General features: G+C 39.4%; 1 protein-coding gene across 2 annotated transcripts; it reads right to left on the bottom strand.

Moving 5' to 3' along the window:
• Positions 1-666: 666 nt before the first annotated feature.
• On the bottom strand, positions 667-22,372 carry LOC103485270 (starch synthase 3, chloroplastic/amyloplastic). Of its 2 annotated transcripts, XM_008442822.3 has the most exons (17): positions 22,219-22,372; positions 21,847-22,119; positions 21,457-21,529; positions 20,082-21,377; positions 19,081-19,295; positions 17,940-18,210; positions 17,589-17,764; positions 16,460-16,567; positions 10,563-10,672; positions 9,967-10,072; positions 9,285-9,455; positions 8,671-8,799; positions 8,047-8,229; positions 2,312-2,443; positions 2,128-2,239; positions 1,411-1,534; positions 667-1,106 (listed from the first exon to the last, which is right to left on the bottom strand). In XM_008442822.3, the coding sequence occupies exons 2-17, from the start codon at positions 21,976-21,978 to the stop codon at positions 977-979; spliced, it is 3,468 nt and encodes a 1,155-aa protein (XP_008441044.2). In that variant the 5' UTR covers positions 21,979-22,119; positions 22,219-22,372; the 3' UTR covers positions 667-976. The 2 variants fall into 2 exon arrangements, with proteins under 2 accessions (XP_008441044.2, XP_050936013.1); XM_051080056.1 differs by lacking the exon at positions 2,128-2,239 and having other exon boundaries at positions 21,847-22,312.
• Positions 22,373-23,259: the final 887 nt, after the last annotated feature.

The following is a 23,259-nucleotide window of genomic DNA, read 5'->3' as shown; positions in this document are numbered from 1 at the left end:
TGGAAACTATAGTTAAAAAGTTAAGAAACAAACATGTATTTTTAAAATAATTAATTTTAAGAATTCTTGACACTCAAACATCCTAACGCGGAAAAAAAATTATGAAATGAAAATTGGAATCATTACCATGGCTAGTGAGGAAAAGAAATCTATGATGGTAGCAGTAAAAAATTTGGGTTGATTTTCTTTAGAGAAGATTTCCCCATTCTCTCTACTAATTTTTGCTTAACGATTTCGGTAGTGTTTTGTTTTATGATATAAAGATTAAAGCAGGCTGATTTAAGAGCTAATGATATAATTAACTATTTGTTATCCTAACCCAAAAATTGACCTCACGTCATATTTTAGATAATCTTAACGCACCAAATCCCACTTCCCTAATTACTTTTCTTTTCCCAAAATCTTCTGAACTATTCTTGTCTTTGAGGATAAAGAGCATTAAATGGGGGCCTAGATATCAAAATCAATTGCTATCTTCCAAAAAGTTTTTGTTTATGACAGTTGACAACCCCACAGTCAGAATTAAAACTATCATTTCCACTACCATCTACCACCTGAATGGCTGTCCTAGAAGAAGCAACTTCAACCATCAAAATTATAATAATAACAACAACAACAACAATAATAATAATAATAATTCCTATAAAAGATAATGAACGACTTCAGTGGTGAATAAGTGACTACGCTTAAGCCACTTCAAATCTTATTATCAGATTCCGTTTTTTGGGACATCAGAACATATTTCTGCTAAATAAAATGATAATGCTGCATTTATATCTAAGTTGAAATACGTTCTCAATGTACAGAAAGATGGATGTTTGGCCTAATAAATGGCAGTCACTAGGTGTAAAAGGAGATCTTTTCAATAAGAGAAATGAAAAGCAAAATTTATAACTAAACCTGTACAGTACCGATGAGCTTCTTGGCAAACTGTTGATCCTTCGCTCCATTATTTGATGACTGTTCAACTCGTTCTTCATTTTCGTGCTGCGTGATAAAGTTCCAAGTAGTCAAGAGCAGGTCGGTTCCAAGACCAGTCTTGCTCCATAACTTTCTTGCACAATGAATGAAACCAACTTCGATCGTTGTACCATGCAGAAATTGCTCTGAAATGAAAACAAACTTTCTTGAAGGGAAATTGTTGTAACATGTAAACAATCGGGGAATTGGGAGGAGATTGATGGTGAAAAATACAAACAACTCTCAACATTAATCCCATGTTCGTCTAAACAAATAAACAAACGGAAGAAAGCATATCGTAATAAATTATCAGCAAGTAAAGTCGTAACCTTCGTCACTTTCCCTTGGAAAACTAGGATACGTGTATGGAGAAAATTTATGAAAGACAGAAACTTTTGATGATAAAGTAAAGAAAACCCAACCCACTCATCAGATGGCTTGTTCACTGACCTATTAAGAGCATAGTCAACACCAGATGGATCTGCTCCTTCAAAACTGAATCCATTTGGTTCAAGGCCTGCTGCTTGTGCTCTTTCTTTATCATGATCCACGTCAAATACAGTGTCATAAAGTCCTACAAATAAAAGTAAACAGAGACTTTACCGTACAATTACTTCTGGATTGTTGAAATGAAAAATGTATTTTACTTTGACTAGGTTTGACAATTGGCTACTTATTATCCCCGAATTTCATTATCGTAACAATCTACAGTTTCATCTTTTAGATTCTTTATGACATGCTACATTCAAAATAATTGATTGATGTATTTTAAATTTAGCACTGTACCAAGATTTACATACCAATTCCTTCCACAGGCATTTTATTTTAGCTATGTTCGTATTTTATTAGAAAAAAATAGAAATTTTGATTATAAACTACATATATACATATATGTATACAGGTCCACCGCAAACAAAGGCCAAAACTCTGAAACATCAAGAGTTCTCCAAATTAAGATCACCTAAAATTCGAACACCAGCATCTAGGCAGGTGTTAGTCAGAGACCACGGGCATTGCCACCCCATGGTATCATATTAACTTATTATTATGTATGGTCTGTCCATTATTGCAAAGTTACTTCAACTATTAGTCGAAGTAATTCTATGCAAGTAATAGGTAGATGAAAAGGGAATATGTCACTTTAGGAGGAAAGAGTATTGCCCAAACCTCCAGTTTTTCGGACAACGGGTATTGAACCATATCTCATTGCAGTGAGCTGAGTTAGACCACATGGCTCAAAAATTGAAGGGACAAGTATCAGATCTCCACCAGCATAAATCTGCAATTATTGAATAGCTGGGTTAAAAAACTAATCGGAAGAACTATTGAACTAAGTTCTGCAGAAACATACCAAGTGCGAAAGAGGCTCGTCATAAGTCAAACAAAGACGAGCACGACCCGGAAAAGATGAATGCAACTCATTTGCCAAATTCACAAAATCATTTTGAATGCGTGGATCAGGAGCCGAACCAAGCAACACGACCTGTTATAGCACATATCATTAGTGACAACATCTAAGACCTAATTCTCACTACATTTCTTAGTGAACAGGCTTAATATTGGAACAAAACTCAAACATTAGCTGTGTGATAAAAAAGTAATCATGATATCTATTGAAAGCAATTAACAACAACCCGAGACTTACGTGGAAACCCGAGAACCGGGAGAAAAACCACGATACTTTAGTTTTTATTATTTTTCTTATGAACAAAAACAATAGGTACAAAGGGAGTATAAATAGAGTACAATAGGAATAAGAAAGGAAAAGATTTAGGAAATATTTAGGAAATAAAATCTTATATTTTATTTTTTCCAAAAGTACTAATTCTAACACTCCCCCTCAAGTTGGGAGGTAAATATCAATGAGTCCCAACTTGCTAACGCAAAGGTCGAAGTGTGGTCGGAGAAGCCCCTTGGTAAGAACATCAGCAATCTGTTGGCTTGAAGGAATGTACGGAATGCATATGCTTCCACTGTCAAGTCTTTCTTTGATGAAATGCCGATCAATCTCAACATGTTTAGTTCTATCATGTTGCACTGGGTTGTTAGCAATACTAATAGCGGCTTTATTATCACAAAAAAGCTTCAATGGTGTCTCACATTCCTGATGAAGATCTGACAAGACTTTCTGGAGCCAAATTTCCTCACATATTCCCAGACTCATAGCTCTGTATTCAGCCTCAGCACTGCTCCTGGCCACAACACTTTGCTTCTTACTCCTCCAAGTTACAAGATTGCCCCAAACAAAGGTACAATAACCGGATGTAGACTTTCTATCAATAACAGATCCTGCCCAATCTGAGTCAGTATATGCCTCAATGGTCTTTCTATTTGTTTTTCTAAACATCAACCCTTTACCAGGTGTATTTTTCAAGTATCTCAGGATTCTGTTAACAGCTTCCATATGTTTCTCATAGGGAGCCTGCATAAACTGGCTGACAACACTCACAGCAAAGGAAATATCCGGACGAGTATGGGATAAGTAAATTAATTTACCTACAAGGCGCTGATATTGTTCTTTATCAACTGGAACTTGATCATCAGAGTTTCCTAGTTTACAGTTGAATTCAATAGGAGTATCAGCAGGACGACATCCCAACATACCTGTCTCGGTTAGCAAATCAAGGGTGTATTTTCTCTGAGACACGGAAATACCTTCTTTTGATCTAGCCACCTCCATTCCAAGGAAATATTTCAGATTTCCCAAGTCTTTGATTTCAAATTCATCACCCATTCTCTGCTTTAGTTGACTGATTTCTGTTTGATCATCTCCAGTCAAAACAATGTCATCCACATAAACAATTAGAATAGCTATCTTTCCTGTTTTGGAAGCCTTTGTAAATAAAGTATGGTCAGAGTGCCCTTGACTGTACCCTTGGGACTTGACAAAGGTAGTGAATCTGTCAAACCATGCTCTCGGAGACTGTTTCAGACCATATAGAGATTTTTGGAGTTTACACACCTCCTGACCAAATTGGGCTTCAAATCCTGGTGGGGGGCTCATGTAGACTTCCTCCACAAGGTCTCCATTCAAAAAAGCATTCTTAACATCCAGCTGGTATAGAGGCCAATCTTTGTTCACAGCAACAGATAGCAGGACTCTAACAGTATTCAATTTAGCAACTGGAGAAAAAGTTTCCGAATAGTCAATACCATAGGTTTGAGTGAACCCCTTTGCAACTAACCTTGCCTTGTGTCTATCAAGCGTACCATCTGCTTTGTATTTGAGAGAGAATACCCATTTGCATCCTACAGTTTTATGTCCCTTGGGTAGAGCACAGATCTCCCAAGTTCTATTCTTTTCGAGAGCCTTCATCTCTTCCATAACAGCATTCTTCCATTCAGGACACTCTAGAGCAGTGTAGATATTTTTCGGTATTATGGTAGAGTCAAGGTTTGCTGTAAATGCTCTAAACTGTGGAGAGAGATTATCATAGGAAACATAGTTGCAAATGGGATGTTTAGTGCATGATCTGGTACCTTTTCTCAATGCAATTGGAATGTCAAGAGAGGGATCATACTCATCAAGTTTTCTTGTATGACCCTGTTCAGCTTCATCGTTACTGGTTTCTATTCTCACCTCAGTCTCATCATCACGGTTCTTTTCTTCCATATTTTCAAGAACAGCAACATCAGACTTGTCATTCTCACTCATTGTATTATTAGTACAAGGTTTTGTAGGGTTTTCCATACCTTGGTCTCGAGGAGGTTCGAAATTTTGGACTGGAGCCGGCGGTTGACTAGTAGGGGACCCAACTTCCTTTCTGAGATTCCTCCTGTAATATGTTTTCCAGGGAACTTGGTTTGTGGGTAAGATTATGGGATGAGGATCAATGTCAGACACGGTAATAAGAGTAGGTTCAATAAATTCAAAGGTGTTGTTAGACTCTTCACTCACATTCTCCCCCTGAAGATGGCTAACAGGAAAGTATGGTCGGTTTTCACAGAAAGTAACGTCCATAGTGACAAAATATTTCCTAGACGGCGGGTGAAAACATTTATAACCGTGTTGGTGAAGGGGATACCCAACAAACACACAGGCCTGAGCCCGAGGGGTAAATTTGGTCTGATTAGGGCCGAAATTATGGACATAGGCGGTGCACCCAAACACACGAAGAGGAACCTCAGAAACAAGACGAGTAGAGGGGTAAGACTCCTTAAGACAATCTAAGGGAGTCTGAAGGTGGAGGATACGAGAAGGCATTCTATTGATTAAGTGAGCAGCTGTAAGAATAGCATCTCCCCACAGATATGATGGAAGGGAAGTGGAAAGCATAAGTGAGCGGGCTACTTCCACAAGGTGTCGGTTTTTTCGTTCGGCCACTCCATTTTGTTGAGGAGTGTAGGCACATGAGGTTTGGTGAACAATCCCCTTGGAGGCTAGAAATTCACTAAGGTTATGGTTTTGGAATTCCCGACCATTATCACTTCGAAGAATTGCAATTTTTGTATGAAATTGTGTTTTGATAGTATGATAGAAGTTTTGGAAAATGGATGGAACCTCGGATTTATCTGAGATAAGGTAGACCCAGGTGAGACGGGTATGGTCATCAATGAAAGTTACAAACCACCGCTTTCCCGAGGAGGTGGTGACCTTGGAAGGACCCCAAACGTCACTATGGATGAGGTTAAATGGTTGTGTAGGTTTATATGGTTGTGAGGGAAAAGAGACTCGATGTTGTTTTGCCCGGATACACACATCACAAGATAGAGAAGAGACATCAACTTTAGAAAAAAGGTGGGGAAATAAATGTTGCATATATGTAAAGTTTGGGTGGCCCAGTCGAAAATGCCACAACATACAGTCTTGTTCAGAAGTGCTAAAGTAGGATGACAGTAAACTAACCCTAGACAAACTACTACATGAGGTATCATCATCAAGGATGTAAAGTCCCCTGCTATGCCGGGCAGTGCCAATCGTCCTCCCCGAGCTCATGTCCTGAAAATAAACCGATTCAGGTAAGAAGATAGCTTTACAATGCAACTCACGAGTGATCTTGCTTATAGATAACAAATTGTAAGACAGTTTAGGGACATGCAAAACATTCTGGAGAGCAAAACCGTCAAAGGGAACTATTTGTCCTTTGCCAGCGATCGGAGCTAGAGAGCCATCGGCTATTCGGATTTTTTCATTACCGGCACACGGGGCATATGAGATAAAGTGTTCTGAAGAACCTGTCAAGTGATCTGTAGCCCCCGAGTCTAAGATCCAGGGATTCTTCCCATCAACGCTAATAAGCCCAAGGGACTGAGGCATACCTGACTGAGCAATGGCACCCAGAGTAGGAGTCTTGGTCTGGCTCACAGTAGGATCAGTTGATTGAGAAGTGCTAGCAGGTGTAGTCTCACTAATGTAGGCACGTCCTGAGTTCTGTTTCTCGTTGGAGGACCGTTTCTTACCTCCTGGGGGACGACCGTGGAGTTTCCAACACTGATCCTTGGTGTGCCATTGTTTCTTGCAGTGCTCACACACAGGAATTGACTTCCCATTATTCTTGTCACTGTCATGATTTGAGGACCGAGCGCTAAAGGCTGCGGAGTCAATGGTAGGGGTAGTCAATACACCCATGGCATTAGTGCGATCCTCTTCCAGGCGGACTTCAAAACAAACTTCCATTAGGGAGGGAAGAGGTCTTTGTCCGAGTATACGACCACAAACATTATCAAATTTGGGATTAAGTCCTGCAAGGAAGTCATAAACACGGTCAGCCTCTTCAAGTTTAGCATATTGTGTACTGTCATTTGGTGTGTCCCAAACTGTCTCTCTGCACAAATCCATCTCTTGCCAGAGGAGAGAGAGCTTGTTAAAATAGGTAGTTACGTCCAAGGTCCCTTGTTTGCAATTATGGACCTGTTTTCGCAGTGTATATAACCGAGAGGCATTCTGTCGTTTCGAGTAAAGGGTCTGAGTTGTATCCCACAAATCTTTTGCTGTGGCTGCATATAGTAAAGGCTTGCCGATCTGTGGTTCCATACTATTAATCAGCATGGACCGAATAAATGAGTCCTCTCCTTTCCAGAGTCGTTCCAAGGCGTCTCCCGGTGGAGGACGTACAGTCTCTCCAGTTAAGAATCCGAACTGGTATCGACCTTCGAGGAACATCTTTATTGATTGGGACCAAGAAAAATAATTTTGACCATTTAATTTTTCGCCTGAAAAATTCCCTGTAGACGAACCCAAAGAGCCAGTTATATAATTTGACTGTGAATTAGGGAACGAAGTTACCGGGTTCTTGGAATACATCGGCAACTCGGTTGGTTTGGAATGCGTTGAAGATTCGCTCGCTTCAATGTCCGATCTGTTTTGGGGTTGATCAATTCCGTTACCAGAAAACAGCGGTTGCTGTAAAGGGTCAACGTACAGCTGCTGCTTACTGTACTGATTTGACAAATTTACGGTTGAGGGATGCTGTCCGGAGCTCGTAGACGGCGCATGAGGATGCGGATGGCCGGAAGGGTTTGACGGCTGGACATCCGACGGTGCGTAGAAGGGAACGGGATGGGCGGTGACGTGAAACGGCGGCGGCGCGTGGGCCCACGCGCCGGACACGAGCGGCGCGTGAATCAACTTCTGGTCAGACGGCGGCGCGTACGGCTGCGGAACCACTCCCGTTGGGTAGATCGGCGGTTTCTGTAGGTTCTGGAGCAGTTTCTCCATGGCGGCGGCGACGGCGGCGTCCACGGCGGCGGCGATTCCGGCGGCGGCGGCGGCGGCGGCGGCGACGGGTTCAGTTTCGATCTGGGTTTCTCCTAGGTTATTTTCTAGGGTTTCGTTATTGCTTTGCTCTGATACCATATTGAAAGCAATTAACAACAACCCGAGACTTACGTGGAAACCCGAGAACCGGGAGAAAAACCACGATACTTTAGTTTTTATTATTTTTCTTATGAACAAAAACAATAGGTACAAAGGGAGTATAAATAGAGTACAATAGGAATAAGAAAGGAAAAGATTTAGGAAATATTTAGGAAATAAAATCTTATATTTTATTTTTTCCAAAAGTACTAATTCTAACAATATCATTTCAAAAAAAAAAAAGAAAAGAAAGAAAGAAAAAAACAAGGAAGCATCATGGCAAGATAAACCTGTCCACCCCGATCTAGAGTTCGCCAGATAGCATGCTTGATGAGATGGATTCCCTTTTGATGAGTTAACCGAGTGATAATTCCTACTAACGGAAGATCAGACCTACTTAAACCAAGTCTCTGTTGTAATGCTTCCTTGGCAGCTCTTTTTCCCTCGACAACATTCTCTGAAGTGTATGATACCTGGATTGTTTATATAAATAGATATCAAAACAAACTTCATTAGTAATAAAGTCTCAAAGAAAAATGCAGAAAATTCAGGTTCATAGTAGTTCAAAACTCAAAAACCATTATCCAACTACTAAATTTTTCTCGAACTTTTCATTCTAGACAAACTTAAGAAAAAAACAAGATGTAAACATATAAACTTATTCCAATAGGTAAATGGTGAGATATATCTATATAAGAGATTCTTTTGAGTAAGTTCTCAACAAATTTTTTTATTAAAAAAAAGAATATGGTTCTATAGAGTGGCCACACTTCGTTATTGCATTTCTGCACTTAAATCTAATTTACGTGAAATTTGATTAGTTGCATTAACTTTATAACTTTTAATGAGAAAACCTTCCCAAAATAGTTGCAACAGGAGAAAAGGGAGTGCCGAAGAGACCTTTACACACTTACAGGAATAAACTTATCATTATATGGGTCCCAAATGTCAGGGTCAATTCCATTCACAATGCCATGAAACTTGTGAAGATGGGGAGCAATGACAGGATTTCCCGAGACCTCCTTCGAGTATGTAGGAGATACCTACATATACACACAAGAAGATCTGAATGATAAACTGCAAATCAATCAGAGATAAGGCCACATATCAAATGACCGCAACTTAGGATTTCTATCTAAACATGCTTTTATTAACAATCCCATCCATAAAGTATAGATGATGGAGATATTATTTTATAGGTTCAAAGTATCGAAAATATTGTTAGCATCTAGATTGACTGATAGCCAATCAAGAAATGTTTGCCTCTTGGCTCAGACATGATTACGAAATTTCCAAATTTATCAAACTCTTAAGGTAAGAAATAAAGATATTAAAGCAGGAGAAAATACTTTGGAAGATATCGTGTGTGCATAACAATAAAATTTTATAATATCAGAGGACAAAATATTCTACATTAAAAGGATTGATGGGCCAACATGCCTAATCAGAATCAGAAAGTAACCAATACCCAGAAATAATGCATCTAAATCATGAATGGTAAAGCTTTTAATAATATTAAATTACTAACGGTTGTAGCCTTGTCTGAGTACAGCATTGCTCTCCCAATAAGCGGCGCTCCAAATTCTAAATTGTGAATGGTGAAAACAACCCGTGCTTTAGAAAGGCCATAGTGCATGTATTGTTCCTTGAATAACCAAGAAACAGGTGCACTAGACCAATCATGGCAATGAATAATATCCTGCCGAAGACAAAACATACTTAAGTAACCATTTGTTGTCATGATACACGTGTACTTCCATGTATAGAGAGAAGCATAATAATCATCTAAGATCAAAATTGTCCCAGCAGTCTCTTATAAGGTTCTTTTTTCATAAAGAATAAAAAGTTTCTTATTCAACCAACCTTCATATAAACAAAAAATAACATATAATGGTATATCATGTCAGCAAAGGAATCTCATTAAAATTGCCGGATTTAAGGAAGAAAACATACTATAAATTGATTAGTTCGATTTCAATACAAAGAAGATTATTAAAAGTAAACTAAAGTAATCCCCACTTTGAAATAAATAGAAAGTACTCCCGTCAAGACATCTACATCCAAATGTGTAAGTATGCTTTTAAACATTCAGACCAATATTTGTTATGAACGTCTTATTTTCTATCTATTCTCATTTAACACATTACGGGTTAGAGAACCTTATATGATAAGATCAGTACAAATCAGTAGTTAGTTAAGAGAACACTTACAGGATGAAATCCTCCTTGGAGTAAGAATTCAAGAGCAGCATGACAAAAGAAACCAAACCTCTCTCCATCATTTGCACAACCATATATACACCCAGTCCAAAAAAATCTAAGAAGTGGATATAAACATATTAGATATTCCTTTGAAGAGAATCTGTAAAGATGAAGCTCAAGTGCAAGCATAAGGGTGCTAACAGAGAAACAGATACTTTGAAATGATACATTTTCAGTCCAAAAGCAAGTAGAAGGTTTTTGTTAGGACAAAAATCAAACGAAAGGAGAGAGAAATAGAGTGGGAGTGGAGTTCAATAAGTAACTAGGGGTTTGAGGGTGTCATTAGAATATCTTTCCAAAGAATTACTTCTAAGGCACAATACTAGAGGGAGTTGCATACGTACCTATCAATCGATGTTTGAGACAAGATAAGAAATAAGAATCAATATATAGACAGTGTACTAGTCTCAAGTGGGATTATTAGATATCCTCTCCTCTAGCAATCAAAAGCTAAGGCAGAAATGAAATCCAATAATACAACCTATTCTTGATAACATCATGACATGAAAATTGACATGTTTAAAGAATATAGTCATAAGATTTACCCGTTTTGAGGCTCCAAAAAGTAAACAGAGAGCCCTTCCACTTTGCCGAACCAGACTTTTATTTCTGTTCCTCCCCAGAAAAAATTTTGTTGATGGTGAAAATTTTCCACCTACATCACAATTTTTTCCGGTCTGTCAATGTGTTCAAAATACTGAGAATGAGTAAAACAAGAAGGTTCTTGCGAGAGGTCAATTGTGAAAAGGTATGTAAAATGCTTCAAGATATTCAAGCATTCCTATTTCATAATGTTAACCTGTTGGAGCCTCAGAGGCCCCGAGGATATGGTAAAAAGGAGGAACTAAAAAAATGTTTAGGAAAAAATTTGATCAATCTGGCACTGGCACACGAGGGATCGTCATGCAATACATCATTAACTATTCTAAGAAAACATCTTATGCTGAAATCATTCCAATGAAACTGCTAGGCCTCCAATCACTCAAGTTTACAAGAGAAGGGGTAAAAAGGGGAATTCCACCCAGACAGCTTGGTAGTTAGGATGGCCAGTGGTCCTCATGACACATGGCAGCAGGAGCACAAGAATGTTAGGAATATATATAGGAGCTTTTGTATTAGGGTTGGGGTATCTTGATCATTAGGCATTTTGGAGTGAACACAGTTCATGGTGGAGAGTACAGCCCTCTTATTTGGCTGAGTGTCTTGTTGGTTTTGTTACTCTTTTGTGGCTGCTGGACTATTATCCATACATCAATATAACTACAGCTTACTCTCCTGTGATATAATTTTCTCTGTGAATTCTGCTGGAGTATTAGTGTGTAGTGTGTGCTGTTTGCTTGATATTATTGCAGGTAGAAGGGAGTTCTAACATTGGTATCAGAGCCATTCGACATCCTGGGGAGGTGGAAGAAGATGACGCAAAAATTAATCGAAGAACGATTGGATGCGTCGGAAAAGGAGATTGAAGCCATCAAAAAAGAGGTTCAACGCATACCTGTCCTAGAGAAGACGATGGAGAAAATGCACGCCATGTTAACCGAAATGTACGAGGATCGACAGAGACAACCTGGCAGTTCGGAATTGACCGGAGTGAGTACGGGTAAACGGAAAATGCGGACGGAAGATGTGGTCGACGGAGACGAGGAAGGAGAAACATCTCTGAGTTTAGAACCGGGGGCAGGGCAGGATCGCATAAAGTTTAAAAAACTGGAGATGCCAGTTTTTAATGGAGAAGACCCGGATGGTTGGATTTATAGGGCGGAGCACTATTTTCAGATGCATCTTCTGAATGAGCAGGAGAAGTTGAAGATAGCTATAGTCAGCATGGAAGGAAAAGGATTGTGCTGGTTCCGTTGGGCGGAGAATAGGAAACGCTTTCGATCGTGGAAAGAGTTAAAAGAGAGATTGTACACCCGTTTTCGTAACAGAGAATATGGAACGGGTTGCGCGCGATTCTTGGCTATAAAACAGGAGGGATCGGTGGGAGAATACTTGCAGCGTTTTGAGGAGCTGTCGGCGCCGTTACCGGAGATGGCGGAGGACGTATTGGTAGGGGCATTCACGAATGGGTTGGACCCGGTTATTAGAACTGAAGTATTTGCAATGCGGGCCGTGGGCTTGGAGGACATGATGGATGCGGCCCGATTAGCTGAAGAGAAATTAGAGATAGCTAGGGTTTCGCACGGCCCATATGCTAAAGATTTTAAATCAGCCCAGAAACCCGCGCCAAAAAGTGTTGAAACCCCTTCGACGAAAATCGTGACCTTGGCCGAGAGAATCCCTGCGAGTGTGAACCAAGCAAACAACTCACAGAACGGTGCGACAGGGATGGGCGGACGACGGGATACCGGTTTTCGAAGGTGGACGGATTCTGAACTGCAAGCACGACGGGACAAAGGGCTGTGTTATAGATGCGAAGAACCATTTAGCAAAGGCCATCGCTGCAAAAACAGAGAACTTCGCCTCTGTGTAGTCGCGGACGATCTAGAAGATGTTGAAATGGTGGATAGTGCGTGCGAGGGAGAGATGGTGGAAGTTAGCCCGGTGGTAGAATTGTCCCTGAACTCCGTTGTGGGGTTGACAGCACCGGGTACGTTCAAGCTAAAAGGAACGGTGGAGAACCAAGAAATAGTGATCATGGTGGATTGTGGGGCGACCCATAATTTCATCTCCCTGAAGCTGGTCGAGAATCTAAAATTACCGATGGCGGAAACAACGAATTACGGAGTTATTATGGGGTCCGGAAAGGCGGTGCAAGGCCGCGGAATATGTAAGGGTATCACAGTGGGGCTGCCGGTGATATCCATAGTAGAAGACTTCTTGCCGCTGGAACTGGGTAACATCGATATGGTGCTGGGGATGCAGTGGCTGCAGAAACAGGGAGCAATGACAGTGGATTGGAAAGCCCTCACCATGACCTTTGTGGTCGGGGATACTAAGGTAATCCTAAAAGGGGATCCTTCGCTGACCCGAATGGAGATATCCTTGAAAGTGTTAGTTAAAACGTGGCAACCGGATGATCAGGGGTTTCTAGTTAACTTCAGAGCCATGGGGATTCCCAAGGCAGACCGGGAATTAGTAGTGACAGATGCTGTGGAGGAATATCAATCAGAGTTTGCACAGTTACAGCAGGAATTTGGTGATGTATTCGAAATGCCCGACGGTCTGCCCCCGATGCGACGAATCGACCATAGGATCCAGTTGAAAGAAGGTACGGATCCGATTAACGTGAGACCATACCGCTACCCACATGCCCAGAAAAACGAGATTGAAAGATTGGTGAATGATATGCTGGCTTCAGGAATCATACGACCGAGCACCAGCCCGTTTTCCAGCCCGGTTATCTTGGTAAAAAAGAAGGATGGGGGATGGCGTTTCTGCGTCGACTATCGCGCTTTAAACCGAGCAACGGTACCGGATAAGTTCCCTATACCCATGATCGACGAGCTGTTGGACGAGCTAAGTGGAGCGAGCATTTTCTCCAAAATAGACTTGAAATCCGGGTACCATCAAATCCGGGTACGGGATGAAGATATAAGCAAGACAGCTTTCAGAACGCACGAGGGTCATTACGAGTTCTTAGTCATGCCCTTCGGACTCACCAATGCACCTGCAACATTCCAAGCATTGATGAATCAGGTTTTTCGGCCTTATTTACGCAAGTTTTTGCTGGTATTTTTTGACGATATTCTGGTGTACAGCAGGGACGTGGAAACACATCTAGAACATCTGACCATGGTGTTTCAGCTATTGAGACAGCATTGCCTCTTTGCTAACCGGCAGAAATGTCATTTTGCAAAGGACCGAATCGAGTACTTAGGCCACTGGGTGTCGGCAAAGGGAGTGGAAGCTGATCAGGAGAAGATTAAGGCCATGATAGAGTGGCCAATACCGAAGAATATACGGGAGCTTCGGGGTTTCTTAGGGCTGACCGGGTATTACCGTCGGTTTGTGGCAAATTATGGCGCCATTGCTACACCACTCACGAAACTAACCAAGAAGAATAATTTCCGTTGGTCGGAAGAGGCAACGAAAGCATTTGAACAAATTAAAAGAGCCATGGTCACACTCCCCGTGCTAGCATTACCGGACTTTCAGCTGCCCTTTGAAGTGGAAACCGACGCATCAGGTATCGGGTTAGGGGCTGTGTTAACGCAGAACAAAAGGCCCATCGCCTATTTCAGCCAAAAACTATCAGAAACGGCCCGAGAAAAATCTGTTTACGAGCGGGAGTTGATGGCCATAGTATTGGCTGTGGAAAAATGGCGGCATTACCTTTTGGGGCATCGATTCGTGGTATATACAGATCAGAAAGCATTGAGACATATTCTGGAGCAAAGGGAAATAGTACCCGGTGTGCAAAAGTGGCTGATGAAACTGATCGGATTTGACTTTGAAATACGCTATAGAGCTGGACCCGAAAACAAAGCTGCGGACGCCTTGTCCCGTATGCCATTTGAGACGGAGCTAAATGCCATTACTGTCCCTTCTTTGCTGGACATTACAGTGATCGAAAAAGAGGTACAAGCGGACGAAAAATTGAAAGCCATATTTGATAGAATTGTGGCGGATCCGGACTGTGTTCCCCGATATACGATTCGCCAAGGTAAGCTGTTTTATAAGGGCAGATTAGTTATTTCGAGAACTTCGAGTTTCATCCCGACTATATTACACACTTTCCATGATTCGGTCCTCGGGGGTCATTCCGGACAGCTACGCACTTACAAAAGGATAGCAGCAGAATTGTTTTGGGACGGGATGAAAAAGGACATCAAACAGTATGTGGATCACTGCCATGTTTGCCAGCAAAACAAGATCCAAGCATTATCTCCGGCCGGATTGTTACAACCTCTTCCTATTCCCAACCGTATTTGGGAAGATATTTCCATGGACTTTGTGGAGGGCCTCCCACGTTCCAAGGGATTTGACACGATATTGGTGGTAGTTGATCGCCTAAGCAAATATGCTCACTTTATCACCTTGGGTCACCCATTTTCGGCTAAAGTAGTGGCTTTGGTGTTCGTCAAAGAGGTAGTGCGCCTCCATGGATATCCTCGTTCGATAGTATCCGACCGTGACCGAGTCTTTTTAAGCCACTTTTGGCAAGAGTTATTCCGCCTACAAGGGACTCAACTTAAGCGGAGCACGGCATACCATCCCCAAACCGATGGACAAACGGAGGTAGTAAACAAATGCTTGGAACTCTATTTAAGATGTTTGTGCCAAGAAAAGCAAAAGTCATGGAGTGATAAGGTGGCATGGGCTGAATATTGGTACAATACAAATTACCAATCATCCATCAAAAGTACTCCCTATACGGTAGTTTATGGTCAGCCTCCTCCCCCCATCATTTCGTACGGTCAAACCGGGACAACGCCGAATGATTCAGTAGAGCAGCAGTTGCAATCTCGAGATGAGATGTTGAAAGTGTTGAAGCGACATTTGCAGCACGCCCAAGAAAGAATGCAGAAATTTGCCAATATCCATCGTCGGGACGTGGTGTTTGACATTGGGGACAGGGTATACTTAAAATTACAGCCTTATCGACAGCAGTCAGTAGCGAAAAAACGCTGCGAAAAATTATCACCACGGTATTTTGGACCTTATACTGTGTTGGGACGAGTCGGAGAGGTCGCCTACCTGCTGGATCTTCCGGAAACTGCAAAAATACATCCCGTCTTCCATGTATCACAACTTAAGAAAGCAATAGGAGACAAACATCCAGTTTATCCGGATGTCACACTGATAAATGACCAAATGGTAGTGTTGGAACCGGAAAACGTGCTCCAACGCCGCTGGAACGAGGCTGAACGTGATTGGGAATATTTGGTGCAATGGAAAGACCAACCGAGCCATGAGGCAACGTGGGAGTCATACGCGATGCTTCGACATCAATTTCCTAATTCCCACCTTGAGGACAAGGTGGCTCTTCTCCGTGGGGGTATTGCTAGGCCTCCAATCACTCAAGTTTACAAGAGAAGGGGTAAAAAGGGGAATTCCACCCAGACAGCTTGGTAGTTAGGATGGCCAGTGGTCCTCATGACACATGGCAGCAGGAGCACAAGAATGTTAGGAATATATATAGGAGCTTTTGTATTAGGGTTGGGGTATCTTGATCATTAGGCATTTTGGAGTGAACACAGTTCATGGTGGAGAGTACAGCCCTCTTATTTGGCTGAGTGTCTTGTTGGTTTTGTTACTCTTTTGTGGCTGCTGGACTATTATCCATACATCAATATAACTACAGCTTACTCTCCTGTGATATAATTTTCTCTGTGAATTCTGCTGGAGTATTAGTGTGTAGTGTGTGCTGTTTGCTTGATATTATTGCAGGTAGAAGGGAGTTCTAACAGAAACAAGCAGGCTGCACATATTTAAAGGTTCTTATCAACTGGGTGTTCTTAGCACAATAAAAATTAAGAAAATGAAAAATAAATCTTACATTGGATAGATTCAGACAGTCATATTTAGGTAAAACAATGTCCACATTATGATTCAAATCTTGAATGGCACGGGATAAACTAGTCACAACATCACCAAGACCTCCAACCTGGATAGCATAGTAAATAAAAGAAATATAAATGTATGAGTACTCTTATCTTGCAACATCTATATTAACAAAATTAGAAAATCATATTTATCTCGAAACTATCCCACGATTGGAGGCTCTATTTTTGTCTCCATTTCTCCATTTCCATGAAATGCAGTTAATTTAAGGTTCTAGTGGATGCAAATTACTAAAAAGTTATCAAGTAATTTAGTGTTACGTTTAGGTTTAGATGTAGGCCTAATGCCCAACAACTTAGGGTGTTAGTTTGGGGTCCGTTTAGGGCTTGCGTGCCCAAATGATTTTCTTTTAATTGTTTTTATTTACTTTCTATTTCTAGTTAAGGTTGGATAGTTGAATGTCTATTTTAACAAACAATACATTGCAGTTTTGAGAGGGAGGTTTTGATTGTTGAAAATTTATGCCTTGTACGTTTGGTAGCCAAGAGAGGTCCACCAATTTCCCAATTCATGTTACTTTAAGTTGAATATCAAAATTGATGGTGTTAGTGTTTCCATTGGGAAGGTTTATATAACCAAAGAATCGCCCTGACCAATTCGTAAGTATTATCGTATCATTTGGTACCAAGGCATCTTTGGTACCAGTACCACATTTCTCAATTGGATGTTCTAGGCTCTAGAGATTTACGGGTGAAGCTTCAATTTCCAAGGAGTTCCTTGTCGAAAGGCTAGTGAGAAAATAGCTCAACAAACACTCTTTCTTTCCTTCCTTCTTTTAAATTTTTTAAATTACTTTTCAGAATAGTATTTGATAGAACCAACTATTTATCAGTGCCTTACTAATAGTTTATTATTTAATTGCAAAAAGTCCTAACTATTTAATTTCAGAGGAAAAAAGAATACAATAAATCGTAATTATTGTTTAGGACTTCTATTTTGCACTGGGATTCCCCATTGTCTTGCTTAATCTCCTTTTGTTGAGCTTTTTGAATTATATGTCTTTCATTTTTTTCAATAAAAAAGAATACAATGAATGATGAATCAACTCGGAACCAAAAGTTTACCTTTGCAATAGGTGCCATTTCTACAGCTATATGCACAATGTGCAATGGTGGCTCCTTATTAATTCCACCCACCACAGGTATATGGTAATCCATACCATTTTTATTGTCAAATATCCCACCATCTTCCCTCTCAGAAAATACAAAATCCATCATATATGCGTCTAGTGGAACCTTAACTGCAGAAACAAATAATAACACAATCAAGCATCTCCTGAAGGACAAATAGAAAAAGGAGAAACAAGAAAATTTCCCGGCATCAAGATTGCACCAAAAAGGATCGGTTAGTAAACATTAAGGAGGACACCATTAATCAAACCCAATGATTAAAAGGTGTTAAAAATGAAATCTCACCAGTGGCTTTCACATGACTGCTACCATCTACAGGTAACATTTTCTGTGGTGGCAATGGACCCTTACGGTGGGACCATCGATTAAATGAACATCTGAACCATACTTCAGGTTTTCCATTCAGAGGTGTATTTGCAGGATTGTAAAAGACTGTCACTGCGCTTCCTGCTTGAACATCAACGGGATCAGTAAACACTATGTGCTTCTGCGACAACAAAAAGTTCTTCATGGTTCTTTCCTTTGTCTCAGATTTCATTCGAGCTGTTCTTTCAGCCTAGAACAAAGGGACATACAAATTAGTAGCTGCCAATGAAAGGGAAACATAAAAACTGGTTTTTCTTTCAAAAGAGAAACAATTTCAATGATGCATGAAATAAAGAGAGGTAAAAGACACAAAATACCAAAAGGTGTCTTACAATAAAGCCTTCAAAAAGACTCTTTAGAACTCATTTAAGTGCACTAATATAAAGCATAAAACAAAATTGTTCCCAAGGGGCAGCCTCGTTGGCAAGGGGCTCGAGCCTCTTGGTCAAACCAACTTAGAGGTCTCAAGTTCAATCCTTTGAGTGAGCTTAATACCAAAAAACTCTTGATGTCTTTGGGTCCAACTCTTAGGAAGCAAGTTCCCCTGGTAGAGGGGAGCTAAGCTCCAACTCCCAATTAAATAATAAATAATAAAATAATAAAAGCATGAAATAAAGTCACTTCCAATAAACTATCAAAACTTGATGAAGGGGGTCCCTACAAATCCTTCCATTCCACTCATACCAAAGATTCCGGAAGAAACCCTTGCTGATAGCAAGCCTCCACCACATTTGGTGTAATCAAAGAAGAAAGCGACGAAAAGAAAAGATAGGAGAGTTAAGCGCAACGAGAATATCCAAAGTACCTTTCAAGACAATCAATTAGAAGAAGCTACAGAATCACCAAATTAATATATATATATAAGAAATGGTCTAAAAAAACGCAAATATACAACAATTCAGAATGCTTGATGTTAACTACATTCAGTAGAGGTATTTTGAAAGGTAGACTAAATATTTCTGCACATTATGATTTTCTCTAAAGATATCTGTGTTGAATTGTTAGTTTAAATCAAAAGGAAATTAAATATTGAGTGAACTGTAAATTTTTGGTGATTGACCTTGGCACGAATAGCCTCCTCTCTCAATCTCCTCTCTTCCTGAAGTTTCCTATAAATCATCTGTTCTTCCTCAACCCAGTAAAGCTCCTCAGAAATGGCTTTTGGAACAATAGCATGGAAATCAAGACGATTGTTGTTATCATAAATACTGGCCTTTTCAGGCGGCCCATCAGCAAGAACCCAATCCAGAACAAGGGCACGGTCAGGTACAGTTACTGCAAAATGTGTAGTTGTGAATTGTGTATGTCAGTACATTCGATGAAACTCAATACTAAATATAAAAATTACATGTAACATCAGCCTACAAATAAAGAGATCAGAGTACTCAATTAACATTTTTTTCCCTCTTGAACCAAGGGCGGCTATAAAATTACAGCCTTATTTGATCCCCCACATACATCTTTCTAGAGCCATTAGAGGTGGTGTTGATCTGAAAACGAAAAAGTGTAACATTCTTTCCCCCATCCAATAAAGATTAACAACCTGGACCACAAGCAGGAAATTCATTTTGGCAGCTAAAGATCACATTATATATAATTTAACAATAACTACCGTTAAAATCTTCAACAATATCTACTACGTGGGATCTTTGTTTTGTGGAGGGAGAGAACTTGTGAAATATTATGGTGACAATTGCCAGGTGCCATGCTAAATACCCGATGTTTTCCTCTACATTTTCTCTTGAGGACATGGTTTTTCTTATTCTTGAAAGATCGATCAAGTTGAACATGAATTATTTGTCGTAAAAAGGCCTTGCGTGTAAAACAATCTAAGCAAAAAGATGGATGCTAATAAAAGTTCTACATTTTTCAGGCCTAGCATTTTTGCCTAGTTATCAAAGCTATTGCCTCCAAATGGTTATTCAAGAGTTAAAAACCTCTAGGCTCTAAGTACATATAGCATTTCTGGAAAATTTTCACTACTCTGTAAATACACCAGGGTAACTCGACATCGACATGCTACCACAATATAAAAGGAATATATGACACATTCACACGTACCATCAGCATACCACCAATCACAGTTGTCCTTTGTCACAGCAAAGACAAGCATTTCAACAATGGATAACCCATCTGTCCAATTATTATGCCCACCATGAATCCAAATCTCTTCTGCATGGGCAAGAGGGCCAGACCTTTTATTGTAGTATAACCTGACTGAGTCTCCACCTTGAAACCGAGTAGGTTCAATATACCAAACATTATCAACAGACTTCACTGCCATTTTTAAAAGATGTTTCAACATCTCTCTTCTTTTTTCAGTCTCCACCTTCGCCTGTGCTCTATCAGCTTCACTAGCAACCTTCTCGGCTTCTATTCGCTTCAGCTCTTCTTCTTGTTTTTCCCTTTCATCCCTCTCTTTGGCAAGTCTTTCCAGTTCTTTACGTTTCTCCTCTAGTAAGAAATCTTCAAATGTAGAGGCGTCCATTCCGCCTTCCACATATATGCAGAAATCCTTTCCATCATTATTTTCATAGACATCTTTCCCATTTAAAAATACGAAGTCTATCTTGTAAGCCTCTTTGGGAACATGAATCTGACACGACCACCAATCTCCAACTACATTTGCTTTGTTAAGCCTCATAGTAAAAGATTTCCACTTCCAGTCATTGAATGCTCCCATGATCAAAATATCTTGCTCTCCATTCAGAATGGAAAGACTCCTATTAAAGAACAATTCTATATTTTGATCAGGTTTAACAACTGGCGGAAAAACAAACACTTGAATTCTTCCTAAGAAGTTCTCCTCAGCCAGTTTCTCAATTTCCTGTCTCTTTGCATTTGCTTCCATCTCCAACTTTAATTTTAAAGATTCTTCAGTTAACTTTGCTTCTGTCTTCAGGGGTTCATCTTCCTCCGAGTTATCTAGGACATCTGAAACTGTTTCACCTGGTTCATTCTCCTCTTCTTTCTCCTGTAATCTGTCTATCCCACTTAACCTACCTGCCATTCCATTATCTATTGCTGCATTATTTTCATCAACAGAAGTAGATTTACTTGTCAAAGAGCTTTTACTTTCTGCATCATTTCCAATTTTATTCTGTACATCTTCATCCTTTTGCAAAACTTTTTTAGCTGCTAAATCCTCCTCATCTCCTACCTTCAATTTAACTGCTGCCTGATTGGGCTTTGTGTGTGCACTAGATTTTAGCGTTGCAGACCCTTCTTTCTCTTCATCACGACTTTGATCTCTTTTAGGGGTGCTTGCTCCTACGGGAACTTTAGGTTTGAATCCCTTTGGTGCAGAGCTTTCAAGTTTCGCAGTTGACAATTTCCTAGATCTCTTCCTCGAAGAATCTACAAGAATTCAATTTCAATTTAATCATAAAAAATTAACCCATGAAACATAAACGTGAAAGAAACCAACAAAATCAACCTGACTGACGGGCACTAGCAACAATTCTGAACGACCTCCCGGCCACAAGATGCCCTCTGAACCATAGGGGAGACTGAACCCATAAAATTAAAGCAAGAAATGCAAGTTCAGGTACGTCAATCTCAATTCCAAATATCAAAATCATATAAACAGTAACACATTTCAGCCAGAAAAGTAGTGTGATACTAACAAAAAAGCAAGTCACACAAAACTCTGCTCGTATGGCATTGAAATTCATCGATTCCAAAATCAACAAACCAACGAAAAACAGAAACTCTAATGAATATCATTTGAATCAAGCACCATTACAACTAAAGAAAAAAAAAAAAAGAAATCAAGACACGTAAGCAGAACAACGGTGGAATGGAAACAACGAAAAATCCAAAATACCAGTGTAGTAGAAGTAGTAGACGACGCTCTATTCCCATGAAATAGTCTAAACCTCAAACTCCCAGCTTGTGCTTCACTCAAATTCGTCGTCCTCCAACTCCGCGACACATGTGCTTGAAGCGCCACCTCCATTAGAAACAAAACAACAAGCCTACGAAAACTTCTTCTCCTTCTTCTTTTACTTCTTCTTCTACGTTGAACTCAAACACAGAAATGATTCATCCAAACAAGCTTTCAGATCGCAATCCCAATGAATCTCCGTCTAGAATTGCGCTATCGAACAATAATTAAAGAAAAAGAAATGAATAAAAAAAAATATAGAACCCGAAACCCAATACGTAGAAAAGGACGAAAACTTCAATAAGAACACACCATGCAAGGCTCGGGCGATAAACAGCAAAAAGAAGAAGTGGGTATGGGTAGGCTCACAGCCATTGGAAGCAGCTATCAAAGCACGAGGTTATGGTCAGTAAAAAGGGTCTTGTGATTTTTGGTTGGAAGAAAAGGTAAATTAATCAACGGTGCTAAATGGTTTGTTAGTTCATTTGGTTGTGTGATGCGTCGCCATTCGAAAGGCGCAATCACAAATTGCCACATCAAATCACAGCTTGCCACCTCAATCCCATCCCCAAAACTATACTTAATAATCACCACTCCCTCATTACTCACTTAATTAATTAATTAAGATTGACTAATTCAATATTTATACACTCAATTGGTATTTAATAGTTTAAATATCTATCACATAAATAATTAAATTCATGAGATTTTATTGCTTAAAAAATAACATACAATAATGTGGATTCTCAGCCGTTAGATTTACTATATTATATACGACTTAATTTCAAAAAGGAATAATTATTTTTTGGAAAAGGCAAAAGTGATCTAATATTTTACTAATTTTGTTTCCATCACATCACTAATATAATATAATGAGAAACAAAAGAATAATTTGGATTTTGAGGCATTGTTTATTTATTTTTTTATTTTTTTATTTGCATGGGTTTTTGGAAACTTCATCAAAATATAATAATTTTAAATCTTACTTTAAAAAAAAAATCATAATTTTCAATTAAGAACATAAATCGAACTTTACATGATTATATCAGAATGTTACATTACAAAACTCATTTACTACATCAAGAAATAGTTTATAAAGTATAATTAAAAAATTATGAAAACCATAATGATGTGTTTTGACTTACTTAATATAAATATAATTTAACCTCAGTTTATTTTAAATAACTTTATTTGGAGAGGTTATTTTAAGAATTTTTTAAAAAAAAAAATTATAAAACTATTACAATTTTACTTTATTTTTCTAAATCGTAAATATTTTGTAGTTTTTATTTTTGACAATGTTTTTATTTTTAAAAAAATTAAAAGAACTTCTTAAAGTATTACAATTATACC

The sequence above is a fragment of the Cucumis melo genome, chromosome 12 (genome assembly GCF_025177605.1).
Source record: "Cucumis melo cultivar AY chromosome 12, USDA_Cmelo_AY_1.0, whole genome shotgun sequence".
Classification (NCBI taxonomy): domain Eukaryota; kingdom Viridiplantae; phylum Streptophyta; class Magnoliopsida; order Cucurbitales; family Cucurbitaceae; genus Cucumis; species Cucumis melo.
The sequence above is the reverse complement of the archived record's forward strand: the minus strand, read 5'-3'. Positions and strand labels throughout refer to the sequence as shown.